The sequence below is a fragment of the Mesoplodon mirus genome (genome assembly GCF_964341445.2).
Source record: "Mesoplodon mirus genome assembly, chromosome: 16".
Lineage (NCBI taxonomy): Eukaryota > Metazoa > Chordata > Mammalia > Artiodactyla > Ziphiidae > Mesoplodon > Mesoplodon mirus.
The window spans coordinates 50138214-50157567 of NC_138992.1; the positions used below are offsets into that span (position 1 = coordinate 50138214).

The window sequence follows — 19354 nt, forward strand, 5'->3', positions numbered from 1 at the left end:
TTGCATGTAAATAATTTGTCCTTTTATTGGTGAGTAGTATTCCACAGTATGTGTATACTTGTTTGTTTAACCACTCACCTATTTAAGGCATTTGGTTTTGGGTTTTTTCCCCTAGTTTTTGGCTATTATAAATAAAAACTGTTATGGAAACTTGTGTCAGTTTTTACATGGAAATAAATTTTAATTTAACTGGGATAAATGCCTAGAAGTGCAATTTGAGTTGCATGGTAAGGGTATGTTTAGTTTTTTAAGAAACTGCCAAACTATTTTCCAGAGTGGCTGTACAACTTTTAGTGAAGTGTATAAACCTTGCCTCTTTTAAAATCTCCTTACCTTCCCTATTTTTAATAGAATTGTCTTAAATACTTCCTCTGCATACAGAAAGGACCACATCAGACAAGTATTAATTTTTGCTTCAACTGTCAAATATAATTTACAAAATCAAGAGGAGAAAGTCTATTGTATTTACCCATATTTTCCTCCTTTTTTGTTGTTCTTTTCCTGTTGTTTCAGACTCCTTCTTTTATCATTTCTTTTCTGTTTCAAGAACTTTTTCTGTTTCAAGAACATTATTTTAGCGTAGGTCTATGGGCCACAAATTCTTAGTTTTCATTCATCTGAGACTGTTTTGAGTTGCCCTTCATTCTTGAAAGATATCTTCATTGTATATAGAATTCAGAGTGGACATCTCTTTCCTTTTAGCATTAAAAAAATGTTACACTGGGCTTCCCTGGTGGCGCAGTGGTTGAGAGTCCGCCTGCCGATGCAGGGGACATGGGTTCATGCCCCAGTCCGGGAAGATCCCACATGCCGCGGAGCGGCTGCACCCGTGAGCCATGGCTGCTGAGCCTGCGCGTCCGGAACCTGTGCTCCACAATGGGAGAGGCCACAACAATGAGAGGCGCGCGTACCGCAAAAAAAAAGTTACACACTTTCCTTCTGAATGCCATGGTTTCTAATGAGAAATCCCCCATTGTTCACGTTGCTTTTCCCCCACAAGTGTCACAGCTTTCAGGCATTTTTGTCTTTGTCTTTCGGAAGTTTGACTATGATGTGTCTTGGCTTGGGTTTCATTGGGTTGTTCTTGTTTGGGGTTCACTCAGCTTCTTGAATCAGTAGGTTTGTGTTTTGCCAAATTTGGAAAAAATTTAATTACTGTTTCTTTGAATACATTTTCAGCCTTTCCCCTTTTCTCCTCTCCTCCTGAGACTCATTGCTGCTGTGTATTTTGAGTCCCAGGAGTGAGGGAGAGAATGGAGTTGGAGGAGTCTTAATCTTAAAGGATGTAGCTGGAAGAACTGGAAGCTTGAAATCCAGAAGCTTGGAGAAGGGCTCTGTGCTCACCTCACACCCCCACCCCCCAAGTCACCCCTGCAGACTACTTCTGCACTTCCACAAGCTAAGCAGAAGGAGCCATTTGCATCCCATCATATCAAAGGTGCATACTATTAGCATAGTTTATGACTGTTTGTGCAGATGTCTCCAGACTGAGAAGGTACTGCCCCCTCTTCCCATATTGCACTCTTTGGAAGAAGACACTATGTACAGCCTACCCTTAAGAAGTAGGGAATATGGTTCCCCTCCTTGGGGATGGAGCATCTACACAAATTATTCTACAAGGGAGATTTGTCCCTTCTCCCTCATTTATTAAGTTATCTAATCATTTATTTAGACCAGGATGGTCTCATAAATATTTATTGTACATTTGTTTTATATTTGGGGTGATAATTCAGTACAGCTCCCTTTATTTTGTTGCTCAAATTGTTCCAGCTTTAGCCACTAAGGGCTCTTGCAGTTGGCTCCTGTGTGCTCCTTTAACATACCCAACAATTGCAGGTTTTTTGTTTTGTTTGTTTCGTTTTTCATGTCCTCATATTCTGGCATTACAAGACAGTTTAAGTTCATCTTGTATATTTCTTGCCCCAGTCCTAGAATTAGCTTTTTCTCCAAGGAATGCTGATTCCCTTTATGGGAGAATGGTATTAGAAACCAAGATCTGGGCATTAGGTGGGGTATTTACTAGTGTGGTTTTTATTGTAGGCATTCTCAGTTAAGAGCAAAGAAATATACACATACCTACTAAGCAAGGATCCCATCAGAGTATTATTCTCACTCAGTAGGTCCCATTTCAGAAACCTTATCCACGGCCACACTTCCTTCTACCACATAGAAGTATACTATTTGCAAATCTTCAGCTCCAGACAAAACCTCTTCCTCCAGCCTCAGATCCATATTCTTTCACTTCCTTTCTGTGAATATGACTACCTGATTTTCTCATAGGCACCTCAGACACACTATCTCAAAAATCTTATTGCCCCTAATCTTTCTCCTTCTTCTGGAATCTCTATCTTTATCAGCAACCTCACTACTCTTATTCTTAAAAATCTCTCAATGGCTTCCTTCTGCCTTTAGAATGAAACATAAGTTTCTCATAATTGTATTCAAGGCCCTTCATTCATTGCTTTCTGATTACTTCTCTGGCTATTGATGTGAATGATATCATTAAAAAGAAAGTATATATTTTAGAAGAGAGAATAGAACAGACCCCAAAAAACTTTTAAAGGGTGGGAAGAAGACTTTGCAAGAAGAATGAGGAAAGGCCAGGATGGTTAAAGAGCCCAAAGAGAAAGTGTCATCACAGAATGCACAAGATGAGGACATCTACTGTGGTGAGTTATGAAAAAGCTGAAAATATATCCATTAGACTTAGCAACTAGAGTAGTTTTCAGGGCCTGGTGGGGTAGAAAATAAGACTGGAGTGAGTTGAGTAAATAAGTGAGAATATAGGAGTAGAGACTATCCTTTTTAAGAAGCTTGGCATCAAGGGGTGGGAAAGGGTAGAATACCATTATCTTCATGTGGTTGCTGTGTAAATTAAATCAAATCACACATATGAAAACAGTTTGGAATCATAAATTGTCACAGTAAAAGGAGCCCAAGCTTTGAAACAGATAAGCCTAATTCTAAGCCCAGCTCTGTTACTTAAAAACCAGTTTAACAAGAGTTTCACTTCCTCATCTTAAATGGAAATATTTATTCAACTTGAATGGTTGGCACCAGGATTAGTCATACATATGAAAGCATTACTGCAGTGCCTCCTGCAAAGAAGGAGGGTCATACATCCTTAGAGGAAGTTAATTCTCTATAAACCAGACCTTGGAAGAAGAGGAGGAGAAAATTATAAGCCACATACATAATCTTTAGAGTAAAAAATTTGCAATGTTCATACTCTTCCATCAAGTCTGAGATTTCTACATCTCTGCACTTTTACACTTAGTTCTAGTTAACAGAATCCTTTCTAAATTTACCTATTGCTCTTAGAAGGTAAGGGTTTAGGGACTTCCCTGGTGGCGCAATGGTTAAGAATCCGCCTGCCAATGCAGTGGACACGGGTTCGATCCCTGGTCTGGGAAGAGCCCACATGCCACGGAGCAACTAAGCCTGTGCGCCACAACTAATGAGCCTGCCCTCTAGAGCCCACGAGCCACAACTACTGAGCCCGTGTGCCACAACTACTGAAGCCCACGCACCTAGAGCCCATGCTCCCCAACAAGAGAAGCCACTGCAATGAGAAGGCTGCGCACTGCAACGAAGAGTAGCCCCCGCTCACTGCAACTAGAGAAAGCCCACGTGCGGCAATGAAGACCCAATGCAGCCAAAGATAAATAAAATAAAATAAAATAATTAAAAAAAAAAAAGAAGAAGATAAGGGTTTAACTCCTGGTATGGTGTGGAGACAAGAAGCTGAGTGGTACAGTCATTTGGAAGAGAGAACATCCACAAGACCATAAATCATAATACCTGTTGGGATACTCACCCTCAGTTCTGATTTATACCTTTCATAAAATCTGTTACCATCCTGTTCTACATCTTATAACCCTAGAATTATCCTTGTGTGGTCATTATTTTATATGATGTTTCCTTTAAGATATCTGAACTTCAAAATATTTAATGCTGGCTTCCTTGGTGGCACAGTGGTTGGGAATCCGCCTGCCAATGCAGGGAACACGGGTTCAAGCCCTGGTCCTGGAAGATCCCACATGCCATGGAGCAACTAAGCCCGTGAGCCACAACTACTGAGCCTGCACTCTAGAGCCCATGAGCCACAACTACTGAGCCCACGTGCCACAACTACTGAAGCCTGTGCACCTTGGGCCCGTGCTCTGCAACAAGAGAAGCCACCGCAATGAGAAGCCTGCGCACCACAATGAAGAGTAGCCCCTGCTCACCGCAACTAGAGAAAGCCCGCGTGCAGCAACGTACACCTAATGCAGCCAAAAAAATAATAATAATAAAGTAAATAAATTAAAAAAATTAATGTTTTCTCTTTGGAAATATAACCATTAATTTCAAAACAATGCTGGTTAACTCATCATAAATGATAGCTGCTTTTATGTATAAAAAGGCCTGAACCCCTTTGTTAAGATGGAAGCTCTTCATGACTCAGTCTGAATTCTCCTTTCGGGCACGACTGGATAGGAAATAACTTGGCGAATTTGGAGATGACAAGATATTCATCATCGCAAAGCATTGTGACTAAGGTTTGGCTTCATCACTTGAGCCACACCCTGATGTCAGGACTGGTTCCTTCTACCTAAGTGGCTGGATCAGCATCCTTTCATATGCAACATATAATAGTGTTCTCAGTGATAAAGATGCTGTTTTAGGCAAGCAGGACTGTGATACGATTCTAGGTCACACTTGTACGTATGGAAAGTATAAGATCAGGGACATAAAATGCAGGATCAAGAGTAATTGTTCATGGAAAGTAAAAGGGTGTGTGTGAAATACATTAGGTGTACTTAAGTTATTTCATTCCTGAATGAAGCTCCTCAGTGAAAGGTGCTGATCCACCCTTAACAAGCCCACCAGTTATTTACTGTCACATGGACAACAGGGCCATGTTGAAAGTATTTTCCCATGTGTTAATTTTCAAATGAAAGTTTTCCTTGATTGTATCGAGAAACAGTTCTGATATACCCCAGATTTATTCAATCCAATGCTAATCCTATATACTCAGATGGGGCAGCCCTGCCATTTAGTCTGATTTGCTAATAGACTGTTGAGATTTAGAATATCCCCATAAACACACTGCTCCCTCTTGAAATCTGACATTTTGGTTAACATTTCTTATTTCCCTGAAGTTTCCCATTTTTTAAATAGAGGAAGTGAAAATTAAAACCATTTTTTAAAGCAATTAATTTTGCTGTCACACTCATATTTTTTTCCTTCCAGGAAAATAAAATACTGAGAAACTATTAAGAAGTCAGCATTGCTGTAATAGCACATTTAGAACAAAAATGTTTACCACTATGCACTTCCTAAACCCTTGGTAGCTCTGGAATCTTTAGAAAACTTTTTTCTCCAGTACTTAAGATTCTCTACAATCTTGGTCTAACGCATTTGTTTGGATTAAAAATTCTTCAAACGTATTTGTCCTTTTCTCTATCAGTGTCTTTGTTCCTACTCTTCTCTATATGGATAAAGCATCCCTTCCCCACCAATTGCTAAAAGCTGAGATCTTTCCCATCCTTTAAGGCCAATATTCAAATATTCATTTTAAGCTTTTAAAATGTCTTTAGCTAGAAGTGGTATCTTTCTTTCTCTCTCTAAATTTCTGTATTTATATTTATATTGGTGTGAAATTAATTTTCAATATACATTGGCAGTAGCAATGGTGAACATGAGCAACAGTTAGCTCATTCATTCACAAATAGTTATTATATATCTAAAGATCTAAGACCTGGATTCCTGCACTAATTTTGCCACTAATCAATTGTTCTTGGGTAAGTGATTTTACATATTCAAGTGTAATTATTTTCAGATAATTCCTACCTATCTTTATTACTTATAGTATCCTTAAAGATAAGGAATTTGTACAGTACATTTTTTGTACTGAGGCCTGAACCATACTTGCACAGAACAGGGACACACACTGATGATTTTTTTCAATTGATGAATACATTTTTCTCTATGTTCAGACAAATATGTTAATCCTGATATTCCATGAGTAAACAGAATCAAGAAGATAACTGGCATTTTTTCTAGGGGTCATAGCTGCTTATTCCTTGCTTTTTCTATACTTTTCTATTGAGGAGAATAACATTAGTGAGATTGCTCCAGTGTTGCCCCTTCTCTAGCACTGTATGTAAATATTACAGAAATTCATAGGAAAACACCAATGGAGTGATACTTCTTGCTCATTAGGCAGTTAAACATGCTGTGTCTATAATAGCTTGTTCTCCACCTAGTCAAGAACAGTGACTGGTAAATCTCATCTTTATTATATTCAAAACACCAGTCACAATAAATTTTGGAGAATCTTATTTCTTCCAATGAGGAAAGAAAAAAAGAAACAGCTGAGAGGACAGGGAGAGGAACAAAATTTTCATATATTGTTGGAGCATGTGAGAGCGATCTGCTAATATCTATCAAAATCTAGAACTTGCACAGCTGCTGACAAAGCAATTTCACTTCTGGGAATCCAACGTAAGGAAATTCTGGCATGAGGAAGCAAATATATATGTACAATGATGTCTGTTGTAGCATTACTTGAAATAGCTAAGAAATAAACTATATGGACAAAAGGGGGATGATTAAATAAATCATGGTACATCCAACACAATGCGATACAATGTATGCTTTAAAATAAGATAGATCTATATACACTTATGTAGAAAAATCTTAATAGATTACATAAAAAAGACAAATTGTAGGCAATACATAGTATAATCTCCCTGTTCTAAAAAAAATAAAACCAACTATGTGTATTTATATTTATTGGTTTAGATATAAATGTATGCATATACATAAAATTTTTTTCAAATAGAAGGAAATTTGGAAAGGCATGCATAAAACTTATGAGTGTTTGCCTCTGGGCTTTGGGAAATGGGTACTGGAATATACTCTTTACTTAGAAAATCTCTGTTCCATATTTCTAAAAAGCCATCTCATAGGATTGTTGTGAGAATTAAATAAATTTAATACATGTAAAGTGATTATAAAATTGCTGGCTTGTAGTAAGCACTAAATAAAATTTTAAATAAAAACTCCTAAAAAAAATACACACGTGCCTCATTTTCAATTAAAAAAAAACCAAAATAAATGAGACAAAATAAAATACAACTAAGGCAGTGGTTATCTGGATAAGTACCACAATGGATTTCAGTCTCTCCAGTTATGGGACAGCCTTAAGTCTTTTACTAAACAATTGGCGGAGAAGGAGCAATACTTTGGAAAACAGGTTGCTGGGATCAATCATGCCCCCTGGTGGTTGATTGCTGCCTAGCCAGAAAGTTGGCAAAGCAAAGGATAGAACCCGTCCACCTTGGCCCTGATTTATCAATATTATATGTTCTGTGGCATCCATTACCTTAACATCGTTAACCCTCAGACACCACTTTTGCTGATGTCAAGTGGCATCGGCAACCCAACAGCCATACTGGTTAAGCCTGTGTTTCTGCTCTCTCTGCTGGATGTGCCTCCTGCTCACGTACAAACAGTCATTCTTCAGGCCTCCTTTATGCAAACTTTTCTCACTTTCACAGGTGACTAGACCCCAATGCATAAAGTTAGTTACATTTTTTGAGTATATGTGGATATGCTGTATATGTGGATTTATTTGTGTATTATATATATGCATATTTTTCAATCAGCCAGTTTCATGGATGTGCGATTTGTATAGTCACACAGGATTCCACACTTAGAAGGGCCCTGTGCTTGGTTTAATTCTCTGCTGTTGTTCTTCTGAAATTACTAAACGTTTTATTTATTTATTTTTTTGTGGTAAGCGGGCCTCTCACTGTTGTGGCCTCTCCCGTTGTGAAGCACAGGCTCCGGACGCGCAGGCTCCGGACGCGCAGGCTCAGCGGCCATGGCTCATGGGCCTAGCCGCTCTGCGACATGGGGGATCTTCCCAGACCGGGGCACGAACCTGTGTCCCCTGCATCGGCAGGCGGACTCTCAACCACTCCGCCACCAGGGAAGCCCTACTAAACGTTTTTTAACAAGGGCCCTGTATTTCATTTCACTGGGCCTCACAAAATAATGTTCTACTTTCAATTAAACTCACAGCTCTAAATTTAATATAATAATTATTATTGTAGATGAGGAAACCAAAGTTTTGAGTGATTCAGGAACTCTTTTCAGGGTCTCACAACTGGTGTATTGTAGACAGAGAACCTACCTACTGGCTGTAAAAATTTCTCACGTGCATCAGGGTCACCTGATAAAGACTTATTGAAAGTGCAGATTCCTAGATCACAGTCCAGAACCTACTAAAACATACTTTTTAGAGGAATGGTCTTGGTCAGATCGACCAAGCATCACTTTTGCAGAAGAGCACCAGTGTTTTTCCATTCAAGTGCTTGAGAGTTTTATATGAGGAAAGCTTTATCAGCAGTTAGAGTTGAGATATTTTTGCCCTGCACTTGTTCCCCATTGAACATTCACATGGATAGAAAGCCTTTAAGTTGGTGCAATCTTTATATTTCAGAACTTTTCTGGCCAAAGAGTCAGAATCACAAATGCATAGTGCTGTCAAATAGTCAGTCTCATAATATTATTGGGAATTTGATTCTTGAAATCAGAATTTAACAAATTAAATACTATGCAGACTTGGAGGTAAGGAAGACACAAAACATCTAGAATGTTCATGACCAGATGGAAGGCTATATAAATATTTAAAAATATTAGAGGGGGAAGGGGGTGAGGGGAGGAGAGGAGGTGGAGGAGGGGGCATGGGCTCGCACTGCTGAAGTCTACTCACTCTCTGGGCACCTCCTGACAAGTGGAGGGGATCCGCTGCGGACCAAGGAAAGTGGAGGGGTCTGGTGGCAGCCACCCCCTCTTCTGCACTTCCCTGCACTCTCATCTCTCTCTGCCTTGGCCTCTGACACGAGAAAGAGATGCTGGTTGCAAGTTTTGGAGATCCCTGTTTTTTATGGAACACAGTTCTGTAAAATTTTCATAGGATTCCTTGTCAATAACATACACTTGTGATGGACCCTAGAAATACTGCTATGTTAGGATTGGGTTCTGATTCCGAAAGATTTTCAAGAAAGAGTCCCTCTGCCATCAGTACTGGCACACTGGTCAGCAAGAGAGAAGTAGAGCTAGAGAACAACACAAAGGAAGAAGAGGACCTTCGCAAGTGGAATCGGGAAAGAAACATCGAAGCAGGGAAAGATGATGGATTGACTGATGTTACAGCAACAGTTTTCAGTGAAAGAAACAAATTTTACAGAGGGAAATTTAAAACTGAAAATTGGTCTTCAGGCTAAGAGAACTAAAAAACCTCCAAGGAACTTAGAGAACTATGTATGTCGACCTGCCATAAAAACAACCCTCAAGCACCCAAGAAAAGCACTTAAAAATGGGAAGATGACAGATGAAAAGAATGAACACTGTCATTTCAGTGGTGTTCTCTGATGCACAAACGTTTTCAATTTTGATGAACTCCAAGTTGTCTGTTTTTTCTTCTATTGCCTGTGCTTTGGTGTCATAGCCAAGATATCACTGGCAAATCGAACATCATGAAGGTTTTCTCCTATGTTTTCTTCTAAGCATTTATAGTTCTGGCTCTTATGTTTAGGTCTTTGAGAGATTTTCAGGTATCCATCTCACCCTGAACTTGCTCCCTGAGTTCAGAAACTGATTAAGATAGCAAAGCATACTTTGGACATGGGAAATTGTTATAAAAATTGTAATGAATAAGCTATGGATATTGGACTAGCAACTATTATTTTGATTAGGTAACACACTCCTATGATTCAGAATTTAAAAGATAAAAAAGGAAACAATAAAACATTGTTACCATCATTACCCTTCTCTCCTCTGAGTACTCAAATCCATTTCGGAATCTCCTTTTAGGCAATCATGTGATCACCCTCTACTAACTATGATAGCAGAACAAGAACAACAATTTCTCAACCCAAATGAAGAAAAGTGTTCTGTATATTGAAATTGTCTTACTTGGAAAATAAATAGAAACAAATTGTTTGGAACGAAAATTGGTGCAAAGAAACTTCCAGGAGCATAACTCCATCAGTGCCTTTGATATCTCCCACAAATATATATATATATATATATATATATATATATACACACACACAAACAAGCAAATACATGCCAACCCCCCCATTTAAAAATATAGATGGTACCATACTGTAAAAAAAAAAAAAAATTAGAAAAACTTACTTGAAAAAAATGCCGATAATAGATATTTTAAATTAATTAAATTATTTTTACATGATTTTCTTTTAAAATGTATAGAAATAGTATAAAAATATGTCAACTCATGGTGAGATTAAGAATGATTAATTTATTCATATAATTTTATCTAACTTAAATGGGTTTATTCTTTTTGATTAGAAATAACAAAATCCTTTTTCTGACTTGCAAATTCTTTCTTCCCTTAGCTTAGAATTCCCAGGAATCATTGACTGTTTTCTCTCATTCGTCATAAATCAAGATACTAAATTCTGTTGTCTACCTCTCAGATGCATCTAACCACTGTCCCTTCCTTCTTAACTCTACTATCAATATTTCCACTCTAAACTTTAAAAATAGCTTCCTCTATGGTTTCTCTGCTTCAAGCCTCATTTCTTCAACACATCTTTCACAATACCAACAGAATCATTTTCCTAAAATATGTATCAGATCATTAACCCTCACTTTTCAAGGCAATAAGAGTTGAAAAGTAAAAACAAACAAAAAAGTAAAAGTAGCACCTTTGAAATGCTATTTGGAGAGCCCTGATGTCGCATCTTAGCATCTCTACTACTTACTGGCTACAAGGACTTGGGCACTTGAAGCATGAAATGGTAGCACACTTTCTGAAAAGCCTTCCTTGATTGTTACTTACAGAGACTTAGGCCAGAGCCCTAAATCAGGCCGGGCTCTTGACTCTCATTCCCCAGTCCATGCTCCTGCTCTTGTGTGGGCTCCAGCCACACCTGAGATGACTTATCTCAAGATACACAATCTTATCATGCCTCACTGATGTACATGTATTTTTTTAATCAGATACCCACTGAAATACTGGTTCAAATTCTACTTTCTCTGCAAAATCTTTTAAAACCAGATTTAGTTATTTCATCCTCCAGAATCCTCTAATTGAATGTTTAAGTCTCTATTATAGCCGTTGCTTAATTCTGTCATCTTTTCACCCTTTGTGACACATATGCTTGCTCCATTAGAATGTAAGTTCTTAGTGACTCAGAATTAGGTTATTTATGTTTTGACTAACAAGTGATGGGGTAACCAACTCATCCAGTTTGCTGAGGTTTTTCCTGGTTTGAGCATCAAAAGACCTCATCCTGAGAAACCCTTTAGTGCAAACCAAGGTATACAGCCTCCTAATGTACAGCACAGCTCAAAGCCTACATCAGGGTTATAAAGTGTCACTGGAATAGTCAAGAACTTTGGTTAGCTTTCATAAATGAATCTCTAAAGATTTCTTCACTGTGTGGTCCTTAACCTACGATTCTTGGTCGATGTTACTGTGAAGTATTGAATATTATATTTCCTTGGTCATCCTATATTGAGAAAATTTGATTATTTCAAGAGATTAAAACAATCTTAAAATAAAATTAGTATTTTGAATATTAAAATGTTATTCTAGTCAGATGGCTAATCTCAAAAGATAGGAGGAATTGAAATGCTGCTGGAAAGTGTTGAGTAGGAGGGAAGAAAAATAAAACAATCCAAGCCTATATTACATAGTCTCTTCATTAAAATGCTATTGGATTCATTCCTTTGTTTCACACCACTGTGTATAATTATAGTACATAAAAACCTTCAGATCTTCCTGCTATTAGGCATTTAAAAATACCCATTCCAGATTTTCAAAACAAGTTTTACATATACAGTAATTATATCACACGCATGTGCAATGCTTAGATTATATTTATCATACCACCTTAAATTTAGACCATCTCTATTAGGGTTGACTTAATCATTTTCATAATGATGCCCTGAGCATTTCCTAATAGGGCAGGAAGTAATCCTGTTTGATGGGAATTCACAGGCGCTAGACAGACACTTGACTTTGCAACATGTTCTAAAAGAGAAATAAGAAAAATAGTTTCAGAACTATTGGACAACTGTCCTGCACACATACCTTTGTTACCTTTTGTTATGGTAACACATCTTTAGGTTCTGCAGAGCACAGCTGGATGCTGCCAGTGTTGGCAAGTCACACGACATGGTGTAACAAACCACGGATTGAGATTCAGAAGACTTAGGTTTCAGTGCAGTTGAGCTCGCTGGTCTCTGACAAGGAGATAATCCTAACCATGTAATTAACTGTGGTGAAAAACTCATAAGAATAATTGTGAAAGTGACTTCCAAGTCATAAAGTTGAGGCACCATACTGGGACATTTTTAATTAGGGGTGCACATCAGAATAACCTGCATGCCTTCCAAATTACAGGTGGGCCCCACTCCAAGGCCAACTGGATCAGAATCTCCTGGGATAGGGATCAGAAATATACTTATTTTTTAAAGGCCCACAGATATTTCTGATTTACTTGCCTTTTTACTACTGGGCCAGTACAAGATCATTAGTTTTCTAGAATGATGGACCTGAAATCAAATCCCTTCCAAATCTCTTAATACTGTTGTGGCTTTGAAATATACATTAATATGTTGAGCCTCAGTTTCTCTAGTTTGAAAACTGGAGATATAAACACTTCTTTGTGTAGAGATGTAGGTAAAACATCTAAGTCAGATGTCTGATAAGTAACCTAAATACCTGAAGATCATAAGACAAAAGGGAGTGTTGGCGACTGTGGCTAATTGGAGAATGCAAGCCTTAATTAAACATATTTTAAAAAATTACTGTAAAGACTGACGCGGTCACACAAAATGTATCGGCAGGCATGACATTTGGTTTTTACCCCTAACATACTGGCCAGTAAATAACCAATTCTCAAGTACTATATAAAATATAAAATCCTGAACTGTCTGAAAGTATGTTTCTATATGTATGTGTAAGATACTGGTAAATACAGGATTATATATTAATTCAGCAAATATTCAGTGCCCATTATATACTTGTAAGTCCAGATAGAGATACTAAAAGAAATAATTCAAAGAGTTTACAGCCGAGAGAGAGAGAGACAGAGAGACAGAGAGAGGCAGAAGATAAATTAAAACATGTCCATTACTAACAAAACTGATTCTACCAAAACTACATTTCCACGTCTTATTTTTTATTAACATTCTACCCAGGTATTTGTGACTGTCTGAATTCTTATATACAGTTTTTAAACATCGCTAATGACTAGAAATATTTGGAATTTTAAGTAATTTTTTTTAGAAACAGAGTATATTTTAACTAGATTGACATGGTATTTTGTTGTGAAATAAGAAGGCTAATTAATGCTATGGCTCCTTCCAGGTTTAAGATTCTATAATTAGGAAGCAATAAATCATGGAATCATCACTTAAGAGGAACCACTGACCAAATGACTCAGAGTCATTCTTAGAGCTGGAGCATCTCTTCACATATTTGGGGAAAATTTTCATCATGTGAGATCGTCTTGGAACCTAAAAAGTACAAAGCCTGGCAGTTTTCTCATTCAGTTAAAATTGGACTGTCCCCTGTCATCATCACAGGTCAGATTTTCCGAGCTCATCTAAAATCTGAGCAAAATATTTATTTATTATTATTTTTTTGCGGTACGCGGGCTTCTCACTGTTGTGGACTCTCCCATTGCGAAGCACAGTTTCCGGACGCACAGGCTCAGCGGCCATGGCTCACGGGCCCAGCCGCTCCGCAGCATGTGGGATCTTCCCAGACCGGGGCACGAACCCGTGTCCCCTGCATCGGCAGGCGGGCTCTCTACCACTGTGCCACCAGGGAAGCCCTGAGCAAAATAATTTTACAAAGCCTACTGCTAACATTTATTTCAAATCACGACTCCTCCACTTTTTAGATCTGTGACTTAGGCAAATTGCTGCACTTGAGTTTTCGTTTCCTCATCCTTAAAATGGTGATGATCAGAACTGAATAAGACTTGTCATGAGGGTTAAATGAGACAATGTTTGTAAAGCACTTAGCAGAGCCTTGGCATATAGCAATAGTTCATAAATGGTGTCTAGCATTTGGATTATCATTTTTACTGTTACACAACTATGGCCATGTTGTCTTAAAGCTCAGGAATCTTTAATGTCTTCATAATTACCCATGCCAGACATTTTTGCAGGAGGCTTCCCTGCTTGCAAATCCTCTCTCACAGGCAGCCATTCAAGATTATATATAAACTCGGATCTGACTCAGTCCAAAGCTCAAGTGCATTCTACTTCACCCCAACTGTTATGGAGAGGTATTAATCTTGGGAGCAAACCTGGCCTTTTCTTTTGTCTCTCCTATATTTGGGGTTTCTGCTAAAGATTTTATTTTTAAGGAAAGGTCTTGCAGATACCAACAAAACACACACACACACACGAAAAATACTCTGATGTGATAAAGGCCAGTTTCATTAGCCTGGTCACTGAAGACTCCATTATCTGGTTGGAATTTACTTCTCTAGCCTCCCTTCCCCATTTCTCTCCTGCCCTTTTTGCACAGCCTACTCCAGCCCAAACTGACCAGTTATTCCTCATGCAGGCAGAATCCTTCCCTCTTCATGCGTCAACCCCAGATGTTCAGCCTTCTCCCGAATCTCCAAATTCTACTCCATTTCCAGGCTTGGCAACAATGTCGGCCCTTCCAGAATTCTCAAAAAAAGAGCTTGGGCTTTAGACTGAGTTGGACCCAAGTTCATATCTGATCTTCATCCCTGACTAGTTGTATATTGGTGGAGTCTTTAAAAATGTCAGCCTCTGTGTCTTGCCTATAAATAAAATTCTATACTACAGTGCTGATAGGAAGATTGACTGCACAAACAAGGAACATAGGCACTAACAACATGTCTCAGGGACATCAGTGGTTACTTCCTGCCTGGAATTATGATCATTTCTTCTACTTGCTTATTTACAGAAATGGTACAGAAAAACTGGATCACTATGTGGGAAGAACAATTTGAGCTGGATCTCTAGTCTCATTCCTTACACCAAAATAAATTTTAGATGAATCAAAGTTTTAAATGTAAAAAATGAAACATCAACAACAACAGCAAAAAAATGGAAGAAAAGACAGGTGAGTTTATTGATGAGCTGGAGTGGAGAAGGCCTTTCTAAGCAGGACACAATAATCAAAAGATTGTACAATGAAAAGACTGCTGATTCTAGCTAATTAAAAAATTTCAATGTTCCTACAGCAAACAAGCAATATAAAAATAAAATTATATTATATCAAACTGAGAAAATAAATTTTCAACCCATATGATGAAAGGTTAACTTTCTTAATTTAAAAAGAGTTTTTATATATAAACAAAAAATGCTGAATACCCCAATTAAAAAAATAGACAAAGTATTTGGTCAGGAAGCAAATAAAAGTATTTGATCGGGTAGCAAATACACCTGACTACTTAAGTGTGAAAAGATGTTCCCTTTTGCTAATAAAAAAATATAAATTAAAGCAGAGATACAGTTTTTAACCTATTGGAAGGGCAAAACTTAAGAAGGTAGTATGTGATGTTGGTAATGGTTAGGGCTACAGGCCTTCTCATGCGGCGCTGGGATGGTTCAACTTAGCAAATTTTGTTAAGATAAAAATGGGGCATTCCTTTGATTCACTACTCACACTGCTAGAAATTTAGCTTAGAAATAAATTCAAGACCTACACAGTAATAAGCTAGCTGCAAAACATTTTGTAATTAAAAAAAAGTTAGCTAGTTGTTAATGGATGCCTGATAAATGGAGTCATGATATGTACCAAACACGGACTTCTACACAGTTATTTAAAAAAGTATGACACTGACGAGGATATTTCTAACAAATATTAAGTGGGAAAAAACTGATTCCATTCATATAAATTGAAAATGTGGGGGTAGGGTGGGTTGAGTGTGCATCAATATATATACACAATGTACATTTTTTTTTTTTAGAAAAATAATAAGAAACTGAGGGGACTTCCCTGGTGGCGCAGTGGTTGAGAGTCCACCTGCCGATGCAGGGGACACGGGTTCGTGCCCCGGTCCGGGAAGATCCCACATGCCGCGGAGCGGCTGGGCCTGTGAGCCATGGCCGCTGAGCCTGCGCGTCCGGAGCCTGTGCTCCGCAACGGGAGAGGCCACAACAGTGAGAAGGCCCGCGTACCGCAAAAAAAAAAAAAAAAAAAAAAAAAAAAAGAAAGAAAAAGAAACTGAGAAGTACCTACTTTTAGGGAACGGAACTGAGTGGGGAAGGAGGGGACATGTGGAATAAAGGGCCCTGGATCTAGTAATCATAACTTTGTATATTACATCTAAATTGTATATACATGATAAGCAGCTCATCTATTGCGGGCGTTTGTTCCCAGTTTGTCAGCTAAGACAACTAGAGAAGCTCAAAGTTTTGAGTGCTGGATATAATCTATTAACGGATTAAGAAATACAATTTACTATTGTGTAGAAGTTCAAACATTTTTTAAAAAGAAGGGCCTTCACACTGAAAGACTGGAACCACTGGTGATGGAGAGGGATAAAAATAAAACACATATAACTGATGGGAACTCCTTATGCTGTTGAAGAGGAATCCGGAAAGGGTGGGTGTGGCTTTAAGAACGATTTGTGATATTTCAACCCCACCCTGACAAGCGATCTGAAAACGTCGCATAATATCTACCTTCACGCCTGAGCAGTACTTATTTTTTAGAATGAAAACTGAAAACACTGCTTTACACGGAGGCCATTGCAACCTATCTAATCACGTTTATAAATAAATGAAATCTATATTCTAACAGTGAAAATGCAGCTCTGTGAGCTTATCAGTTGCTCAGATTTGAAAGTATTCAAACTTTCAAACAGTAGAAGAGGTCTTAAGCCTCATGTCAGCCTAACACCCCACCTGTTAACTGTTCGGGGTTGTTTGCACAATCACACTGGGGAGGAGTAGGGCCTCCTGCTACCACTTACGTCATGTATGTGAAAAAGGTGCTCAGGGGCTCCAGGGAATGATTCCGGAAATACTCAAATTCTCTGCATAGCTTTTTTCTCATCTCCGTGTCAATAATGGAAACAGTAAGAGGATTTGTTTGGTTAGCCAAAAAGTTGCCATAATCAGTGGTCTGGAGATGAATTTTCAGATCTGAAATTAAATGAAACCCCAAATCAGGTTAAATGTTGAACATGCATGAATAACCTTTACAACATTAATTGACAGCATGGTAACTTTATGACAAATGAAATGCATATTTAATTATTATCTTATTAGGCCTTAACATAAGGTCTACATATGATTTAGATTTGAGCATCAATCTCTAAAGCAATAAAAAATTCATGTTAACACCGTATAGTACGATATAACAATTTTTAATTACCTGAAAAAATCTAGAATTATTTAGCACAGCTCAAAAGAATGTAAAAAAGCACCTAGTCCAGAGATTGCAAATTGGTTTTACCTGAGCCAACTTAGTCATGTGAAAATAGTGCTAGGAAAACTGTTTGAGGATACTAAGCCTCCATCTCAGCTTGATGGAAAAGAAAAGTTTATTACTAATATTTACCATGGCTATGGGAGGGCAGCCACCAATATCCTTTGACTACAGGTGAAGAAATTGAGTTTCAGCAGGTCTAAATGGGAGTTTTGTAGTAGTGGAGCTTAAACTAGGAGATGGGTCTCCTTACTCTTGAATTCCAACATCATTTCCATGGGACCATGCTAGATGTCCTTTAAATGGCAATGCTTTTGGTTGCCAGATAATTTGATTTCCAACTTCATTTATTGTCACTTCATCCTGAACAAACCATTTGTTTTCCAGCCCTACACTTCTGTTAATACTGATCCCATCTAACGCTATAGAATTGGCCCCCTCCCCTTTTTAGATTGCTCATTATAATGTATCCTTCAGCATTAAAATAATAGTTACCAGTGATTGAGTGCTTATTGCGTATCAGGCATTGTGTCAAGTGTGTATTATCTCATTTACTACTCATGGCAACCCTATGAGTTAGGAATGATTTTTAGCCCCTTTTACAGATAAGAACCCTGCAGCTCAGAGAGCTTAATAACTTGCTCAAAATCATGTCGATAAATGGACTCAAAGCCAGCCTCATATCTTAAAAATCTGTAATTTATTGACAATCAGTTAAATCAGATTATCAGTTGTTCTGTAAAGCCTTAATTCTGTCTGGCAGAACTATTCAATCTCACACTGAATTTCAAAGTACTTGGATAATATTTCTAGCACAGCTCCTGTCCCAGCATATTATAAAGTCTTAATATGTTAACTCCAAAAATGCAGTTCTGCTTTCTTAGTTATATCTTTTAGTTATATCTTTTATCTTTTGGTTCCTTGTACAGTACCCAATGTATAAGTGTTCTTAAATATCTGAATATCAAAAATGTCTTTGGGGGCTTCCCTAGTGGCGCAGTGGTTGAGAGTCCGCCTGCCGATGCAGGGGACATGGGTTCGTGCCCCGGTCCGGGAAGATCCCACATGCCGCGGAGCGGCTGGGCCCGTGAGCCATGGCCGCTGAGCCTGCGCGTCCGGAGCCTGTGCTCTGCAGCGGGAGAGGCCACAACAGTGAGAGGCCTGCGTACCGCAAAAAAAAAAAAAAAAAAAAAAAAAAAAAAAATGCTAAGAACCTTGATATTTGGGAACATAGAAAATAAGAGCAAGATGCATAGGGATGAGAGCAAAAAAACCTAGGAGAGTTTTCAGAAGAAGGTTAAGCCAGAGGTGAGCCTTAAGGTACTATGTAAGAGCGCAAGGAAGGCATTCCATGGATTAATATGGGTATGGTGGCTGCAAGAAACTCAAAACAGTTCAGTGTGGTTTGAAGCACTTAGTGGGAGAGAAGGAGGGGTAAGAAGTGAAGACAGAGAAATAAGCAGGGGCTATCCCCAGGAAGGCTTGGTGTGACTTCCTTGATCCTGAGGATAAGAGGGAGCCCCTGTGGGCTATGAACTAATTGCTCTGTAAGCTGGGGCGAGGGTGGATTTTCAGTTAGGCACTCAAGTGGCTCTTGAGTCTCTGAGATTCAGCAGACAGGCATTCTTCCTCAGTGTCTGGAGTAGGTCATGAATCAGAAATGCTCTTCATCTGATTGACTGCAGAACTTACTTGCTCAATTACCTATTTAATTAACTTAATTAAAAAAAATCATACTCTTTTGCTATGTCTTCACTGGCTTTTATTTTGACAGTCAGATTTTTATACAGTTTGACAGTTTGCCTTCTCAGCACTGAGGAATATTTGCCAACAGAAGTGACACAAATGATATTTCTTCCAAAACCATGGTATATTGCTCATGTGACATATGGT

The 19354-nt window shown here is 38.3% G+C and overlaps 1 protein-coding gene across 1 annotated transcript in view; it reads right to left on the reverse strand.

The window, feature by feature from the left end:
- The window catches only part of ATP6V0D2 (ATPase H+ transporting V0 subunit d2), a 47381-nt gene that overhangs the window by 18782 nt on the left and 9245 nt on the right, over positions 1-19354 (reverse strand). Inside the window, exon 2 of the mRNA XM_082601686.1 lies at positions 17004-17175. Within this exon, the coding sequence (XP_082457812.1) occupies positions 17004-17175 (172 nt within the window). The remainder of the gene's footprint in view (positions 1-17003; positions 17176-19354) is intronic.